We start from the raw sequence: 20,224 nt of genomic DNA on the forward strand, positions 1-20,224 counted from the left end.
GTTGAGGGTATGGGGTAATTGGGTGATGGGCATTAAGGAGGGCACTTGATCTAGTGCACACTGGGTGTTGTATGCAACTGATGAATCACTAAATTCTACCTCTGAAACTAATAATATAGTATATGTTAATTAAATTGAATTTAAATTAAAAAATTTTTTGAAAGGACTTTTTAAATGACAAAAATGAAAAGCAAGCTGTATACTGGGAAAAAAACACACACACACACACATTCACATTTATGTATCTAATGAAGGACTTGTGTCCAGAGTATAAAGAACTCTTACAATCTCTTATAATTCAACAACAAAAAAATCAATCCAACCAAAAAAATGGGCAAAAATTTTAACAGACACTTCACTGAAAGAAGATATAGGATTAGCTAATTAGCACATGAAAAGATGCTCATTTAGTCATTAGGAAAACAGAAATTAAAACTACAATATGATACCACAAGAACCCAATAGAATGGTCATAATCAAAATATTGAAAAAAATGGTGAGGATGTGAAGGACTGGAATATAAAAAGGTACAGCCACTTTGGCAAACAGTTTGGGAGTTTCTTAAAAAGCTAAACATGTACTAACATAAACCCAGTCATTCTAATCCTAGCTATAGATCCAAGAAAAATGAAAACCGATCTTTCCAAAGGATTTTAGTGTATGTTCATAAGCAACATCATTCTTTAATAGCAAGAAGATAGCAATACACATGTATATCGACTATTGAATGAATAAATAAAATGTGGTATATGCATGGAATGTTATTCAGCAATTAAAAAGGAGCTAACTACCAATACATACAACAGTGTGACTGAATCCTAAAACATGCTAAGTGAAAAAGTCACACACAAAATGCTATATATTTTATGATCCCACTTACATGAAATTTCTGGAAAAGGAGACTATACAGAAAGAAAGCATATCAGGGGTTGCTTAGGGTTGGTCGTGGGAGGAGTGAGAATTGACTCCCAACAGCCACAAGGAATCTAGATTCTCATGATGGTTGCACACCAATAAATTTAATAAATATCATTGAACCATAGAATTAGAATAGTTGAATTTTATGGTGTGTAAAGTCAAGCTCTTAAGAAAAATTTGCAGCATCTCACAATCCATGTAAATTCATAAGAATTAGTCAAATGAACTTAAAGTTGACATATGGAAAGAAATTGACTTAAGTTTAAAAAAATTGGATTTAAGGTATTTAGCAAGGATGCAGGAAAGAGAGGTAGACATTGTTGCAGTGCATGCATTATAGAAGGTTTTCTCCTAAATCTGTCAGCCTAAATTATGGAATAAAATAAAATAGAAAATAAAATGTAAAAATAGGTAATGCTAAGTGGGTTCTAATGAAGTAACCTCCTTTGCTATTACAAGTGAACATCTTTTATGAGTACATTAAATTTATTTTTCATGATTGTCTTTTTTGAGTCCAAAGGGGAAGGCTTTGCCGCAGTGTGAGAGTTTGTCTCTCCTTTGAAGAGACCGACATTTGCAGTGTCAATTCTTGCAGTATAGATGAAACCAGTGACAAAATTACAAGTCAGGAGGTGGGTTTTAAGAGGAAGAAAAAATTCTAGGTTCTTTATGGGTCTTGACTTTGGAGTCTGAGTAGTGATGGAGACATGAGGGAGTAGAGACTACACACTGACACAATGCAGTTATATTAAAAATAAAATGACTTCAGTCTGAGACCATGAAGCCTGAAAATAAATTTTAAAACAATAACCATGGCATTCTTTATTTGACCGCTTCTGAGGATATAATGCAAGTTTAAAATGAGGAAAAAAAAAGATTTTAGAAACATTTGATTAATTTGTAGGTGGCAGAAGAAATTGCTGAATTGAAATCACCTGGGTTGGGAGAGGACAGTGTGTCCAGAATTTCTCTCACCACTTACCATTTGCTCCCCAATCTCCACCCAGCACATTGCCTGGTACATATCAGATAATCAATCTACAGTTGATGAATGAATAAATACCTCATGATTTTCAAAGATTTTTTTTTCTGGGAAATTAAGATTTTAATGATTAACATTGAATATTTAACATCTATTGGCAAATACTAATCTATAAAATGCACCTTGGTGTCATTTGTGGATGGACCTAATAAACAGACCATTTAAGTAGCCGGATTTGGCATTTCTCACATTTTAATTACCGGCCCCACGAAACATATCCTTCCAGAATATTCCATTTCCTACCCCATATCTCTCCCATCTCACTAGATATTTAGCATGTATGTGTTTATTTCTATATAGGTATAGCTAGTCATAGTTATATTTTTATGTCCCTGTCACTGTGCCTGTAGTTATTTACTGTTTTTATGTGCTTGGTTATGATTTCTTCATGTTTTTCTTGTAATCCCATTATATTACAAGTATTTTAAAGTATCTGAGAATTTGTTTACAATGCACAGCACTGACCAAATATTAGGTATTAAAGTTACAAAATTAACATCAATGTTTTGAGGACAATGGATCAACTTAAATTAGATTCTTTTTAAAATTCTATGTCTACTTAATAAAGTATAAGAAAAATTAGTATAAATGAAATGGGAAATGATCATGTAAAGGTAACCTCTGGTTACAGATATACTTTGTGCTATAATTGGGATACTAAGTTTACTCAGTAAGTTAGTGTATTTTGCTTGGCTTTATGTTTCGTTATTTGAGAAACACAGCATAAAGTAAACTGTAGCATTAAGAGCCAGCTTCATTGCAATTTATTTTTATAGCATATCACAAAACAACCCAAGCTGAAAGTACATTCAGGCACTGAGACTTAAATCCCTAAAGGTAAGAAAGTGGTTCCATAAACAGATGTGATCATGGATTCTGAGTTTATTTGCTTGTGGCAAAAATAAAAGTACCAACTCAATAAGTTTTAATTTATATGCATCTATACCAGAAGGCCTTTAGGCACTTTGAACAAAACTGACTAAAAATAAAATTTAGTAAAATAAACTTAATCTGCCCCATTCTCCATTCACACCAGGAAATATAAATTCCCAACTAGGTAGAGGAGAGATTTCTCTATGTCTTTTCTAGGTGCTTTCCTCGACTTATAGCTATGCTGTGCTCTAGAAGAGAATTTTATGATTGGCTACATTCCAGGACACTTAAGAACATGAGAGAGGAGCAATGGATGATCATTCCACCTCCTGAGGTTTTCTAACAACCATGGCCCCACCTAACCCATGGTCATGCAGAAGTGTAGAGCTTTTCTGTTCTCACCCAAAGGAAATATTATTTGCCCTTTTTCTTTAGCAGGAAGTTCAGATATATATACATATAAACTGGGCTGGTACCTAATATGCATCTGAACATTAGGAAATTCTATGATTCTATCATTGGACATATAATAGACTGAAAATCCTTATTTGTGCAGAATATAAATAATAGAACAAATAGACAAGTGTGGGAGGCCTGACCTTGTAGGCCTGCTTACCTCACATTTTGTTCTTCCAGGGTCTCACTTGTGAATTCCAGTATGTCAGCAGCTGTCCCCACAAACATAAGGAGAAGTTGAGAGAGTTGGTCCCGAGTGATCCCTCCTCCAATGGGTAGGAGCCATCTTCCAATTATGAGCATCAACAGGAATGTCTGATGGAGTCCCAAAGTCCAAACTTTCTCACATACTGTAGTTAAGTTACTTACAAAACCCTTGGCCTATGTAACAAAAATGTGATACAGAGAGAAGATTGTGAGCTATCACCTTGGAGAGAGATGCCTCCTTCACCAAGGTTTTCAATCAAGAATTAGCTTTTATGGAAGGTCATTTTCAGAAAATGATTCTTCACTTACTAAAGAAAGTAAAACTCCTTTCAACTGGACACTGTGGGGGAAAAAAGCTAATGTGGTCCTTAAAAAGGGGCAGCCTTATAACAAGAAGTAATTTAAACCTCATACTTGCTAGTAGGATTGTAGCATTTGCTATTTAAAGAGCCAATTTCATGACGTTTTAAAGATCATTTCTCATTTTACTCTTCTCTGTAACAAAGTAACAGCAAAACTTTTTAAATACCATATTAAAATCACAAAAAAATCTGTATTTTTCTTTCAGGGATTTCAAGTCTGAATTTATTAATCTGGGAATATTTTAACATAGTACAGATCTCTTGTTTTTTATTGCTTTAAAACACTACTACATCAAATGAGAAAATGTATAATCATGTTTATTCATTACCTAAATACAAAGAAAGAGAATAACTATAGTTATTATTTTTATTCTGAATATTTAACATACTATTGAAAAATCCATAAACTAGCAACCAAATTTTATTCTGCCCCTAATCTTGAACTTGGAGAAAAATTTACACCCCTTTCATGTATTCTGAATAATATCTCTTGCCCATTTAACTTCTAAGTAAGTTTTAAAATATATCATTGGCCCTTAGAGGCTATAATCTTTTAAAGACTACAGGAGTGTAGGTCTCCAGTGACTTTGATAGTTGCTTCCAACTGATTTATACAAGTAACTTAACTACATTTGTTCAAAACCTATTTACCCCTCTTGATTACTTACTGATGTCAAGTGTAGAGGTAAAGGGAGGATAAAAGACAAGGCAGGATGCTAGCCTGATTGAAGCCAAGCATGAGGATCAATGATCTTTCATTTACACAGTGTTTCATATTTTTTCTATGAGACTTCACATACATCCTACTTGATTCTTACAAGAAGCATACTAGCAGGGTGAATATTAATATTTTCAATTATCAGATGAAAAACTGAGATACAGAGTGATTAAATGACTTGTTCAAAGTGATATCAGTCAGCTGTGATTGGAGCTCAAATTAGAATCCAAGGCTAATTCAATTAAACCTCTTAGAATCAATAATCTGTCTCATTGTTGAAAATGTGGCTCATTGGTAGGGGTCTGGGCCTTGAGTCTCTCCCATATACCATTTTATAATAGGCTATGGTTAGTTTCACAAATATCAGGCAAGTGAAGAACAAAGAAGTGATTCTCTTTTGGCTGGAAAACGTCCCTATTAATATAACACCTAAAAATATATAGGCCAGATCCCAATCTTTTATCATTCTTTCACAAATAATATGTATCTCGCCTTGTGCATATATTATCTGACCTAAGTGTTAAAGGCTACTTAATGCTGCAAGTTAAATATATCTATTAATATATATGATATATATGACTATTACGCATATTAAATGTGTTTAATTAATAAAAATACAATTATTTTGCAAATTCCTTAGCCAAACGATTAAACAACTGGCAAATTTCCTTAGGAAAGAATGAGCTGAAAGGTGTAGAGCATGTTATCCTCACCAAATGAAAAGGTGATTTGCTAGATCCTTTAAAATACAGTGAAAAAATCTCTCACCGTCTTAATGAGATCATCTGCTCCATTGGCTTGTTCACTTGATATCAGAGTTTGATTGAAGTTTTCTTTGCTGCTGGTATTTTGTGACATTCCTTCAGAATGGCTACTGCAGTACTAAGAATTTTGTAAAAAAGTAATATGTTAAAAAAAACCCCACAATATGTAGAATTTAAAATGGCTTCAATTATCTAAGAGATTATGAGTAGATATGTGGATTTACACAATATGCATAAATATTTCCAAAATTCAGAGTATAGTCTTAAGATAGAAAACCACTTTTCAATTAATATGAGAAGTCAACTATACATGTTTTATTTTCCCACAAGTCTATGAGGATGCAGATGCTCCAAGTTCATTGTGCAGAACTGTAGAATTTGTTAAGTTTTTATTTTAATTTCAGTTAGTACACATACAGTATTATATTAGCTTCAGGTTTACAATATAGTGATTCAACAATTCCATACATCACCTGGTGGTCATCATAACAAGTCACTCCTTAATCCCCATCACCGTTTTCCCCCACTCCCCCACCCACCTCCACTCTGGTGACCATCAGTTTGTTCTCTATAATTTATTTCTTGGTTTATCTCTTTTTTTTCCTTTGATCATTTGTTTTCTTTCTTAAATTCCATGAGTGAAATCATAAGGTATTTGTCTTTCTCTGAATGACTTATTTCACTTAGCATTGTACTCTCTAGCTCCATCCATGTCCTTGAAAATGAATAGACTTCATTCTTTTTTATGACTGATTAATATTCCAATATATACACCACATCTTCTTTATCCATTCGTCTGTCAATGGACACTTGGGCTGCTTCCATATCTTGGCTATTGTAAATAATGCTGCTATAAACATAGGAGTGTATGTATCCCTTTGAATTAGTGTTTTTTTATTCTTTGGGTAAATACCCAGTAGTACCATTGCTGGGTCATAGGGTAGTTCAATTTTTAACGTTCTGAGGAAACTCCATACTGTTTTCCAGAGTGGCTGTACCAGTCTGCATTCCCATCAACATTGCACAGGGGTTCCTTTCTCTTCACATCCTTGCCAACACCTGTTGTTTTTTGTGTTGTTGCTTTTAGCCATTCTGATAGGTGTGAGGTGATATCTCACTGTAGTTTGGATTTGTATTCCCCTGATGGTGAGTGATGATGAGCATCTTTTCATGGATCTGTTGGCTATCTGGATGTCTTCTTTGGAGAAATGTCTATTCATGTCTTCTGCCCATTTCTTCTTCCACATTGTAGTACATCATTATAATTGTTCTCTTTTACTGTTAGTTATTGTTAATCTCTTGCTGTGCTTGATTTATAAATTAAACTTTACCATAAGTATGTATGTAGAGGAAAAAACAGTATATATTGACTTTGGTACTATCCACATTTTTAGGCATCCACTGGGGAATCTTAGAACTTATCCCTCCTGGAAAAGAGGGGACTACTCTATTCCTTTAGCTGAGAATTAAGAAATATGGGTATGTCATTCACTTTCTTTATGCTATCTAATGCATTTTGTTTGTTTGTTTATTTATTTATTTATTTATTTATTTATTTATTTATTTATTTATTTTAGATAGCACATGTGAGCGGGGTGGGGTGGGGAGGTGCAGAGGGAGAGGGAGAGAGAGAATCCTAAGCAGACTTCAGCAGGCTCAGCATGGAGCCTGACATGGGGCTTGATCTCAAGACCCTGAGATCATGACCTGAGCCAAAATCAACCGTCGATCACTTAACCGACTGAGCCACCCAGGCACCCCTATCAAATGTATTTTAAAGCAGTTACCTAAATGTGCAGTCACTGAATTCCTCTCAACCTTCATAGTTAGCACTTAATGACTGCATCTGGACTATACCCTGAGGCTTTACCTCCAATGATTGACCACAGACTATAATGAATAAGACATTTAGGTCTGGTGATAAAATATACGCCATTTAGGATTCCTTCTTAAAATGCTAATGAAATTTTCCTTTCATTTTTCTGCCCATTTTTTAAATTGGAATATTTGTTTTTTGGGTATTGAATTTTCTAAGTTCTTTATATATTTTGGATACTAATCCTTTATCAGATATGTCATTTGCAAATATCTTCTCTTATTCCATAGATTGCCTTTTAGTTTGTTGATTGTTTCCTTCACTGTGCAGAGCTTTTTATTTTGATGTAGTCCCAAGAGTTTATTAATTTATTTATTTTTAAAAGATTTTATTTATTTATTTGACAGAGAGAGCACAAGCAGGGGGAACAGCCAAGGGAGAGGGAGAAGCAGGACCCTGGTATCATGACCTGACTGCTTAACTGACTGAGCCACCCAGGTGCCCCTATTTTTGTTTTTGTTTCCCTTGCCTCAGGAGACATATCTAGAAAGAGTTGCTATGGCTGATGTCAAAGAATTTAGTGTCTGTGTTCTGTTGTAGGATTTAATGGTTTCAGGTCTCATATTTAGGTCTTTAATCCATTTTGAATTTGTTTTTGTGTATGATGTAAGAAAGTAGTCCAGTTTCCTTCTTCTGTAGTTTGCTGTCCAGTTTTCCCAACACCATTTATTGAAGACACTGTTTTTTCCCATTGGATATTCTTTCCTGCTTTGTTGAAGATTAACCGATGATATAATTATGGGTTTATTCCGGGGTTTTCTATTCTGTTCTATTGATCTATGTATCCCGTTTTGTTCCAGTACCATACTGCTTCTAATTACTACAGCTCTGTAATATAACATGAAGTCTGGAATTGTAATGCCTCCAGCTTTGCTTTTGCTTTTCAAGGTTGCTTAGAGCTATTCAGAGTCTTTGGTTCCATGCAAATTTTAGGATTGTTTGTTCTGGTTCTGTGAAAATTGCTAATGGTATTTGAAAGCTGTACCATTCATGGAGTGATAGTTGGGGTTTCTCTCTTGAACCCTGGACCAGTTATAGAACAAATAGATAATGGCAGCATTAAAACATGTATGATCCTGGTCAAAACATCTATTCTAAGAGTTTATTTCTTGTCCAGAAGGCTCTTTATCTAAAATACCATTTGCTTAAGTAGGTAATACAATCATCTTCAATCTTGCCTGTTAAGCACTGAAACAACCAAAAAAATTAACATGTACCTCTATCAAAATACACATTTTAGTGTCAGTTTAGAGGTCCAACTTAGGTTTCTGGAAAATTTGACAAAGACCCAAACTAAATGTTTTTCCCTTTTTATTCCTTCGTTTTGCATGTAAATTTCTACAAGTGAACTGTGCATGATTTTTATCCAGATGCTGGGAACCTGAGGTAGAGAAAAAGTATGTAAAAGAGAAAAAGAGCAGCACTTGAAAATATAAGTGTAGCTAATGATTATTTCACAAGCTGTTTTAAAAAAAAAAAAGTTGAAGTTTTTTTAAACACCTGCAGGGCTAACATACTTTTGAAACATAGACATACATATACACACATCACTATCATCACTACCACCACCACCGCATATCCATGTAACATATTTGGATTTAAAGAGAAACTAATTTTTAAAAAAATACTAACGTTGTGAGAAGTGTATTTTTCTTAATTACTCTGGATACTGCATCGATCATTCTATAAACTACTTGAAAAAGTAAAAAGAAAGTCTGTCTAAGAAGCTATTTTTTTTCCTACTCCCCATCAAAACAACTAGTGTTATAGGTGAAATGACAAGAATACTTAGGAAAAATGGCCATGTACCATATCTCTAAGAGCAAAAATCCAGCCGTTTGCACACTTTTTTTTTCTGTACAGCTAAGAGTCCAAGAAAAGATAATGAAGATAAAAAATTAAATCGTTGAACCAAGCAACAAATCCTCATTGCAGAGTGGCTTTTTGAGAATCAAATAGGCAAGAGGAAATAATTTTGACCACTTTATTCTGTAGGCATGAAAGAGACTATTTATTAAAAGTGGTGACCTTGATATGTTTTTTTTAAACATCCTTAACACCAAAAATCCATAGACATCTGATTATTAAAAAAAAAAAAAAAAGTCATCTGCCCTGCAGTGGCAAATAGCTTTGTAGTCCATATTATGATATTGCAACCTGAGTCCCAGTCCATTCCTGTAATTCTACTTGTTACAAATTGATGAGATTTTCCTTCAAGGGGTAGCTGCATTAGGACTCCAAAGAACAACTGGTTTGATTCCTACAACCTAACCTGACTTGTATTGTTTTTATGGTGATATTGTTTCCATTTAGCATTGTATAGGTGAGTTCATGTAGATGATCTGGGTACCAACAAGCCACTTTTTCATGGGCTGTGTCTTAAAAACTCTTATTAGCTTCAAGAATATTCCTTTGGGTCAACCCAGACCCTAATACCATCAATACCAGAAAGTTTCCATTGCTTTAATTGTGCCACCTGAGAGTTACAGTCATAACTGTTGTCATAATCATCTTGTTTCCAGTCATGTAGACCTAGCCAGATGCAGAAATGAAGGTACAGAACTGATCCTACCTAGGAGGAATGTCTTTATGAGGTAGGTCAGGATGTTTTCCCAATGCCAAGACATAGGTTAGAACCTTCAGGATGTAGAATAAATTGAACATGTTAAAGGAAATTAAATTACTCTCCTGTCATGAAAAAAAATCAGATGATTTAGATGAGAACTCCTCTAAAACACAGAACACATAACTGAGAAAGGCAGTATGGTTTAAGACCTAGGTGCTAAGCCCCAGAATTGTAATTAGCTGTGTGGCCTTGAGAAAATTACTTAACCTTTCTGAGTCTCGGGTCCTCTTCTATAAAACAAAAATATATATACCACGCCTAACTTATATGCTGAGTTCATAAAGGAGAAAATGTATTTGGAAATACTTTGAAAGGAAAAGTGGCTATTATCACAACCAAATTTTTTTTAAATGAATGGACTAAGAGAATTGCTGTACCTCCCTTTATTTTGCCATTTCTCATTTCTTTAAATGCAATTCCAATACTGTTCTGTCTCCCTTTCTCTTACTTTTTTCTACTTCCATCCTCTGCCCACCCTGCCCAATTCAATCTTTGGGCATTCATTTTAATTCTTAGTGTCAAAATGAGTCAAATCCTTTACTACAAAGGTCCAATTTCTTTTGTAGTATGAAAATTAGAGAGGTACTGCCTGGGGCTCAAAAATCTTTTTTTATTAAAAAGAGAGCTTTTGGTTGCATGCTATGTGTTGTAATGGAATTTGACCTGTATATCAATTAATTGTGCAACGCATTTATATTATAAAAGCATTTGGGGAAATGAATTGTTATTGTGGATGATAGTCATGTTATAGAATTGGATGTGAAGGAAAGAAATGATTCAAATCACCAGAGCTTATTTCCATACCCCTGAAAGTAGTAAGTAGTAAGGAAATTGAAACAGTCCCCTAACTCCTTATGGTACAGTTTTATGGTACATGGTTTTAAAAACCATGATAACTTGAACCAGCCAATCTAGTGTTACAAAAATATTTTGCTACAGTCATAGAGATAGCCTATGACTTTAATATTTTTTAAATAGGGGACTTAAAGCAGATAAATGTTTTCTTCATGCCTATTTTACTGGTATGTGCTTGTGGAATTCTTCAAAAATAGTCCACACACCTAAATTCCCCCGTGTGTACCTAAAATTTGGAGCAAGCATTTTCCAGATAAGGTTTGAGTATCTGAAACATACATCAGAGGCTTAACTTTACTATAAAATGATCAACAGCAGCAAAGAAATCTGCATAGGGGCAAATTCTTATCTTGAGTAATGCATCGTATCAATGAAAGTACTATAATAATATTATATCATAACTATCGCTTATCTGTAACATAGTCCCATAACCTGACCCCAGAAGATGTGAAGTTCAGGCTGTAATCTGCTGGAGTCTGCCCTCTCCAGGGTTGTACAGGAACAGTAATAGCAATAGATTGTGAATCTAGTCCAGATCCTGATACCTAAAGTTGCCCATGTAAGAAGCAACTCACTTAAAATTTAGTAGCTCTTTCTCTGTATATAGGTGAGGGACTCTCATTGGAAACCATTGTTTATTTTTTAAGTCAGTGTGATCCTAATACATATAGCCCACCTTTCCCAATGGTGGGTCTCATACTCCTCTCCTTTACCCTTCATGTCTGGCTCCAGAGTAGAATTCCTATTTCACTAAAACAGCTCATGGGGGTCTCAAAAAGGAATCTTTTCTAATCTGTAAGGCCTGTATTTTAAGACAGACTGTTTCAAATATCCGCTCCAAGTTTGATTGCATTTTACATAGCAGAGTCTAGACAATGGGCTTTCTTTTTAGTTTTTGCCACTTTTAAAAATGTCATTTTATAGGATGCTAGATTATTGAGCCCTGCCCATTCTTAGGACAATATAGAAACTCATTGAATTTGCAAAGTTAACCAAATTTTTACACACAACCATCCTCTACCCCATGTAAATGCTAGCATATTGGGGGCCAGGGGGGCTTAGGAACATCTTTAATGTAAGTTGTTAATTATGTAATCTTAAATCTTAAACAAATGTAACATCTTTATTGGTTTTGATAGATGATGAATTCACTTTCTTTTGCTAATGGCCTCTTACTTATTCAGTTCTTGATAACTGCAATTCCTTTGAGTAGTGCATTTCTGAAATAAATTGGATTACGGTATGAAAGCAGTTTACTGATGAATATTCCACTTTCCTACTTTCCAAAGGGACATACCTGGGTCTCATCGTGCATTTCAAGAAGCCATAATGATGGAACAATGCTAATCAGATATAAAAATATGGCTGGTGAAAACCTGTAAAAGAGAGGAAAAAAGATAGTTCAGTTTTTACAAAAAGATTTTTTTTTTAAAGAAAGAAAAACAAATACACATACCCTGATCACATCAAGTCAAACCTTTTTATCTCAAATGTTTATTTCAATGGGGAAAAAAGCATTATGTGATTTCTGCCATATGGATTATAGAGAAATGAAGTAACTGCAAAAGGCACTAGCAGCTGTCATTCTCACTGAATTTCTAATCCAATTAATAGAAGTTAATTTTAATATGGTTTAATGGGACACTGCCAACTAGTTTCAGGCACAAAACTGGATATTTTGTATTTAATATGTTTTACAACAAGCAAATACAGCAATAGTAAATCTTCTTGGATTTTTCAACATTGCAATTTCAGGAAGATTGGCTACACTTTTTAATATTAGGATTCTGAAAGCTCAAATAGTAACATCCTGCTAGAACACAAAAATCAGATGATGATGAATGGGAATGAGCAAAATCAACTGACTTTGCGTATATCTGCTAAACCTAGTAAAAATAAAAATGCAAACAAACAACAACAGATGAAGTGCTTGGTATTGTTTGAAAAAGCTATCTATATTCATTATTTTCTGGCTCAAAATTCAGAGGGCAGTCCAAAGAGTGGGCTTGTATAGTCAAACATATTCAGGTTCAAATACCAGTTTTGCCAGTGACTCCGTCTGCTTCCCAGTCCACAAAATGGAGGCAGTCACTGTATTAGTCAGCTTGGACTGCCGTACCAACGTACCAGAGACTGGGTAGCTTAAACAACAGAAATTTATTTTCTCACAGCTCTGGAGGTGGGAAGTTTGGTGAGGTCTCCCCTCCTGGCTTACAGACAGCCACCTTCTTGCTGTGTCCTCACATGGCCTTTCCTCGGGGCATGCACGTCACAAGCAGAGAGAGACAGACAGAGATCTCTCTCTTCTCCTCTTAAAAGTTTACCAATCTTATTGGATTAAGATCTCACCCTTTTGACCTCATTTACTCTTAATAACTTCCTGAAAGCTCTGTCTCAAAAGATTCATACTAGGGGATAGAGTTTCAACATAAGAATTTTTGGGAAACACAATTCCGTCCATAGTGGTCACATTTATCTCACAGAAGTCTTTACTATATTTTCTGTAAAGCAGTGCCTGGCAGAGGTGAGTATTCCATAATAGATAACTACTAACTACTATCAGTATTTTTATAGGACATTATACAATGAAAATATGCCCTTAGAAATTTGAAATAAGATAAAAATAATATACTTTCCAAATTCATTTCTTAAAATTGCACTTCATTTTAGATTGGACTATTGCTTTATAGGCCACCTCAAAGAAAAAATTGTAAGTTAATATAATTTTATTAAAATACTTTTAGTATATGCATGTGATGGTTTAAAATGACCTGAAAAATAGAAATGTTAATTGCTCAACAAATAGAATTATTTGAGATGAAATGGTATTAAAACCATATTATTATAATCCAGGAGAGAAAAGTGAGCAAACCTAAATGGAAGAGAACATCTAGAATGGACTTTTCTAAGGCTGTTAACCCTTTCACTAATACTGCCTTTCAGCTTCTGGAAAGAAGGAAGAAAGAACAAAAGAAAGTGAGGTCTTTTTAAAAAATCAATATTTAATAGAGATACTCCTCCACCTTTGATTTCCTACAAAAAAACAATTTTGAAACAAAAGGTTATGGGTCATGATATTATTGAAATCTGAGGTGGAAGATGGCTGGGTGACAGAGAGCAACATAGCAAAAGCCCCCATGTTGAACATACTCTTAAAAAGAAAAGGGAAAATTAATTCCTTGACCTTACATATCAAGGGTAACACCAGGAAAGAGTATTTCCTTTGTGAGATTGAGAAAGGAAATGAATTCCAGTTGCAAGGACATTTGGAATATGTAAATGTTTGTTCGGCTATGTCAAATGTTGACTGGATTGCAATTTTGTTGACTCCCTTGGAATTAATTTTGGGATTGACTCCCCTAAAAATACCATTACAAGAATATCTAGAGAAACCATGGACTGAACATACAATAACTCTTGAAAGAGGTTAAACATGAAACAAACAACAACTCTTAACATCTTCTATGCATAAGACTTATTTCTATAATTGGAAAAAAAATACTACCCTATTTCAAGGTATTTCCTCTAAATAGAAATCTGGTTATGCAAAACAAAACAAAACAAAACACTAAAAAAAAAAACAACAACAAACTTCAAGATCCAAGATTTTCTACGTTACCTGCTACAGAACATCTAAATTCCATAATCTGACATTAAAGCCTCCATATTCTAGTCTTTCCACTTCCCGTTTCTCTTCCTGCGCTACAACCTCAAAATAAAACAAAAGGTTTTCTACAAAGTTCCCCTCACTTCAGTCTCTCTTCATAGTCTTTTTTGACATAAATGAGAAGGGGGTAGAAAGAAGCAATCACACTGAGAGCCCAGGAATTTATCACATTCAACTCAGTCTGTAGCCTTTCTCCCCATATGTCCCACCCTCTTAACCAACCCTACACCTGAGAGGATTTGCTGGAATTTTAGGAGGCTTCCAGGTAGAGTTACTGGTGACATGGATAGCACGTCAAAGTGATCAATAGCAAATCACCATCAGAAGCTTCCTCTTCTCCTTCCTCTCTCTCTAACTCCCCTGTAGCTGGCCATGGTAGTTGTACAGCTGAAATTAAACAAAAAACCTTATGGAGAAAATAGAAATCTCTCTTATCTAGGGAAGTATTAAAATGTGTCTAAATATATTTTATTTTGGATATGAGGAATACATTTCAGCCACATACAGCATATGTTTTGTTTGACCGTGGGTCCTTCTTAAGAACAAAGTGCTCCATGCTCTGTCAGCTTGATTAATCTGAGAAGAGAGGTTCTGAAATGACTTTAGAGGAAATGTCCCTCCAAATTATGACTGCCTGCTTTGGAATGCTCTCCTCTTGCCTCTCTACCCATCAACATCTTACCTGTATTTCAGAGGCATAGCAGGAATTAATCTTAGCTTATATTTCTCTTGTGACCCAACACATTCTCCACTATTTCATGGTTATGTGTATATAAGCCTTAGCTTTCCTAATATAGGCTCCTTGAAGGCAGATTCTGTCTTATATATATTTATATCCCTTCCTTCTTTCTTCTCATTCATCTTTCCCTCTTCTCAGTGATATCAGGTGTCTTACTAAGTCTTTAATAAATGCTTATTAAGAAAATGCTTAGGGGTGCCTGGATGGCTCAGTCGTTAAGTGCCTTCGGCTCAGGTCATGAACCCAGGGTCCTGGGATTGAGCCCCACATTGGGCTCCCTGCTCAGTGGGGAGCCTGCTTCTCCCTCTCCTACTCCCCCTGCTTGTGTTCCCTCTCTTGCTGTGTCTCTCTCTGTCAAATAAATAAATAAAATCTTAAAAAAAAAAAAAGAAAATGCTTAAATCCTTGAGTGCCTGAATTTATGAATAAAATGGAGGAAATGGAGCGTACTGGCATCTACAAGGACCTTTTTTATTCCCATGTCAGGAGATCCCGGAGCAAGTATGCTCCTAGAGTTGTGGCCATGAGGAATTACTACATAAACCTAGGAGACCCAGATTTGAATCATCTGTTCCAAGGTACATCCTCCGAGGTAGTGGAAATTTGCTACCTTTCCTGTGACTCAATGTCCTCATCTATAACATGGAGATAAAATATCCAGTGCATAGGATGGTTGCAAAGATGAGAGGAGACGGTGTGTGTCATGGGCCTAATAGTGTACAGCTCAACACATGTGTGTTGCTACCTTACCTAGGCTCAGCTCTGCAAGTAAACACACAGCTACACATTCAGTACCTACACTTAAAGAGGACCCAGAGGATACCAGGTCAGAAGGCTGTTTCTTCAAAGAACTCACAATCAATCCTATTTTCAAACTATAATTCCCCAAACTGAACCTATTTAAGACATCTTGAATCAAAGGAAATTGCACTGCTGAGGACGTCATTATCCCCAACTCCACATTTGATGTTAAGGCAATTCCTGTCATAGAGCCATGGTCTGCCCATGATGGCCTACAAAATGCTGCACGCTCAGGGCCCTGCCTACCTCTTGGGCTTTGTTGCTTGCCATTTTTCCTCACTGTGGTCCCATAACATTGTTTTTCATTCAGTTCTGGAGAAAACCTACATGCCTTCCTAACTCAGGCCTTCATACCTGTATTTCTCTCCCTTGAAATATTTGTTTACCCCCACTCTTCACCTGATTATTTTCTTCTCATAGTTCATGTTGGGTATATGAGACCCCATGGAAGAACTTTCCTTGTCCCTCCAGTCTAAATTAGATGTCCTTGTTATACCTGTCTTATAGCACTCTTCACTTTTATCCTATAGATCTTCAAAATTTATAATTATATATGTGCATATGTGTGTATGTTCACTGTCACTTAACTGTCTCCCAGCAACTGTAAGTAGTATGAGCACAAAAGTTGTGTGTTCATCATTATACCCTCAGCGCCTCCCACGGTACCTGGCACAAGATGGGTTCCCCACAAATATTTGTTGATTTGATAAGGCCCTGGTTGATTTAAAGTTTGTTTTCTTTTTTTTTTTTTTTTTTTTAGATTTTTATTTATTTATTTGATAGAGAGAGAGACAGCGAGAGAGGGAACACAAGCAGGGGGAGTGGGAGAGGGAGACGCAGGCTTCCTGCTGAGCAGGGAGCCCGATGCGGGGCTCGATCCCAGGACCCTGGGACCATGACCTGAGCCGAAGGCAGACGCTTAACAACTGAGCCACCCAGGCGCCCCTAAAGTTTCTGTTTTCTTGACACTGTTGCTGGGTTGACTAGAAACCTCTTCTTGAAATATCACCATAAATTGATTCTTATCAGAGGTTTTACCGAGGGAAACTAATTATTCTGTTCTTATATGAATTTAATATTGTTTTGCTACTATGAAAGATTTAATATTCCAAGGTGACATTCTAGCCATTACTTATTAGCTTGAAGGTTTGCCATATTCTAGATCATGCACTATCAGTGCAATTCAGTTTTGGAACCAAGGAGAATCTGAACTCTAAAAATGAAAAACTAGGCCTGATCCTATCTTTTTCTATGTAATTAATCAAATTGCATGCCTTTCCTTAGGAGCTACCGAATAATTTTACTCCAATCTTTACGTCTCACTGGCATCAAAAGTAAGTCAATGTCAAGTACTTTGTACAAAGTCTAATACCATAGAGGGGGCTAGCCAACCCAGAAATAACTTAAATCAGGTTTCTGAATACTTGTTTATGAAAATAAGATATACTATTTATTAATAAGCTAACAAAAACTGGTAAACTTATGGTAAATTCATAAGACATGTCCAAGTGGGAAATTTTTATAAAATGTGTAATACCCTATTACTAATCAGCTCTCTGGCCTTAGAGATTCAAATATACTATGATACCAATTACCACTATCCTGTCAGAATACAAAGGTGCCCAACATTAATACTTTAATGACAAATTATTTTACTTAGTTTTTTTTTTAATTAAAACCTTCTGAAAGATATTCTTTCTCTCCACAGAAGTTTGGTGTTTTTGTTTTGTTATTTATTTATTTATAAATTTTTTTAAAGACTGTCTTTATTTATTTGACAGAGAGAGAGAGAGCGCACACACACGTAGGCAGAGGGGCAGGCAGAGGGGCACGGAGAAGCAGGCTCCCCACTGAGCAGGGAGCCTGATCTTGACCTGAGCCAAAGGCAGCTGCTTAACCAACTGAGCCACCCAGGAGCCCCCTTGTTTTGTTTTTTAAACCACAGCCTTTATCCAACCCACTGGTTCTCTCTAAAGTACATGGCAGGAGCAACGTCTTATAGGATTTTTTTCTCTATTTGTTTATGTACTCAGTTACCTGCTAGACAGTGCCCTGAGCTCTTAACGAGCTAGCCTCATTTTTTTGTTTCATCCAAAAATAAAATATTATTTATCATACAAAGTTGTCATTTCAACAAATTACAGTGTTTTTCACAAAATGATGATGTCATGACATTTAGCAGTTTAGCCCTACAAGGGATCTTATTTACTTTGGCTCACCATTAGTCTAAAGTTGGGGTTCCATTTTCTTTTTTCTAAAAAATGACAGTTATCATTTTCTTATTGAGAAAGTAAGCTTCGTTCCTTTTAGAAACCTATTACAATATAAATAAGCAAATAGAAAAATTAACCATAATATCCCCACTACCCTGTTTGGCTTTTCTCTTTGCAAACAGTGAGGATTCTAGTCTTCCAATCATATGCATAGATCTGAAAATAGATAACATTTAAGTGAAGCAAAACTAATGTTCTAAGATTACTTTGGTGCGGATCACCATTTTATTTGTACTTCATTTATCAGTGTTTCCTATGCTAGAAAGGCAGATTGGAGTTGTAAGGATACTAGACCACAGTCTCACATTAAACTGCCTTGAGTATCCTCAATAAAATTTCCAGAGCACTTTATAATAATAGTCCTATTTTCATGGAAATCAATAAACTAGGTCAAGATACCCTTTCATAGCCCCCAGACAGTGTCTGACAGCTTAAGGATTGTCTAGACGTCCTCCTTTCACAAGACTGCTTTCTATAAGTGGGCCTCAACATCCGCGATTTCCACCTGGGCTGCTCAGCAACAGCTTAGTGTCAGTCCACGGCAGCAAGAGTGGCCCGCATGACAGCCTCCACACACAGCTGAAGATGCTCTTGTAGAACACAGAACTCCAGACACCTGGGAAGGCACAAATACAACCCCAGATGCCACCCATTTGTCTTCGTAAGCAGACACCCTCCCAGTCACGACCTTCCCAGAGCCTTTGCTTATGCCTGCCCATTAGGGAGGGGAGGAGGCCACAACCAACTGGACATAAGCTCATGAGAACTCCCCCCGAAAGGAAAATTGACTAAGGGGTGAGCACGTTTTAATGGGTGCCCAAATCAGATGATTGGTTTGTCTTGTCCGTGATCTCCTGGGAGAGCAGGTGAAGTACAAGATCACAGGAGACCAGGAGGAATTTCATATGGGCTGGGAATGCCCATTCTTTATGCTTTGAAAACCCTTAACAAATGCCCACATTTAGGTTTTGCCAAGACAATACTTCTGAAGGTGAATAGTAGGGCTCTTCATTGTAATTTTCATTGTTTGTTATTGCCAGTTGTTTTTCTAATAAAGTCATATTCCCAAATCATGATATAAACTGGCAGCAAAATTAGTTCTAGATACTTCACTTAAATTTTCCGAAAGGATATCTAAAGCAAGAACAGGTTTTATTAAATTTGAAGTTGCTCACATTCAAAACTCAGCAGTATGCTTTAGTATGACTAAACAAGTTATAGGAACAAAATATGCATCAATTTTAGGATCTATGTACTATTTATTTGTTTGAGTCAAAGAAAATCATGACATCTTCTTAAATGAATTGGTTCTAACTAAAATCCTAAGTACTGTCATCATGCTATTCCCTCAACCTGAAAAACCCTTCTCTCTTCTCTGCACTCTTGTAAAATCCCCAGCTACTACAGAGGCCAATACATAAATCACTTACCTGAGAAGTTTTCCTTGTCTAACAAGCCTATCGTAATGACTGTATCTTTATTCTGCAGACATTCTGCAGTCTTGGACTTAATTTGTGGAAAATTATTTGGTTCTCAGGGTGTTGTTTTTTTCCTATTCTCATATAACTGCATGTATTTTATATTCCTTCAAAACATCATTATAGCACTTAGTACTATAAATGATTGTTTAATGATTAAGTGAACTTTAGTGCTAATGACTACAGGAATTTTAATGGTCTCTGAGAGGATAAAATGCATGATGGATGTTATTTATGTAATGCTGTAACTCATTTTGTTCTATAAAAGACAGTGGTATTTCTGTTCTGTAGAAGAGATTGTTTCTTCACTTTAGGACCAAAAATAAAGGCGCTCAAGGATTTTCCCCCTCTTCTGTTTTGTTTTACGTCCTGTTTTGGCTTTCCAAGCATGTCTGCTTATGCAAGAGTGTCTCTGAGCCATGTCCATGTGTAGTCTGGACTTTCCTACATTCCATTCTAAGCAAAATCACGTCAGGGCCCACTTTCAGGTCATCCCAATTTTGAACAAGATACTTTGAACCTTTCCCCACTATAGGGAATCCTTGATCCTAAAAATCTATGTAGTTGTA

General features: G+C 35.8%; 1 protein-coding gene across 1 annotated transcript in view; it reads right to left on the reverse strand.

Annotated features, from left to right (window-relative positions):
• Positions 1–20,224, reverse strand: part of TMEM26 (transmembrane protein 26) — a 43,334-nt gene that overhangs the window by 14,777 nt on the left and 8,333 nt on the right. Inside the window, exons 2-4 of the mRNA XM_045877908.3 lie at positions 11,995–12,073; positions 5,345–5,458; positions 3,450–3,670 (exon numbers count right to left, since the gene is read on the reverse strand). Of these exons, the coding sequence (XP_045733864.1) occupies positions 3,450–3,670; positions 5,345–5,458; positions 11,995–12,073 (414 nt within the window). The remainder of the gene's footprint in view (positions 1–3,449; positions 3,671–5,344; positions 5,459–11,994; positions 12,074–20,224) is intronic.

The sequence above is a fragment of the Mirounga angustirostris genome, unplaced genomic scaffold, assembly GCF_029215605.1.
Source record: "Mirounga angustirostris isolate CCGP_5_RB_7025 unplaced genomic scaffold, mMirAng1.0.hap1 SCAF_6, whole genome shotgun sequence".
Lineage (NCBI taxonomy): Eukaryota > Metazoa > Chordata > Mammalia > Carnivora > Phocidae > Mirounga > Mirounga angustirostris.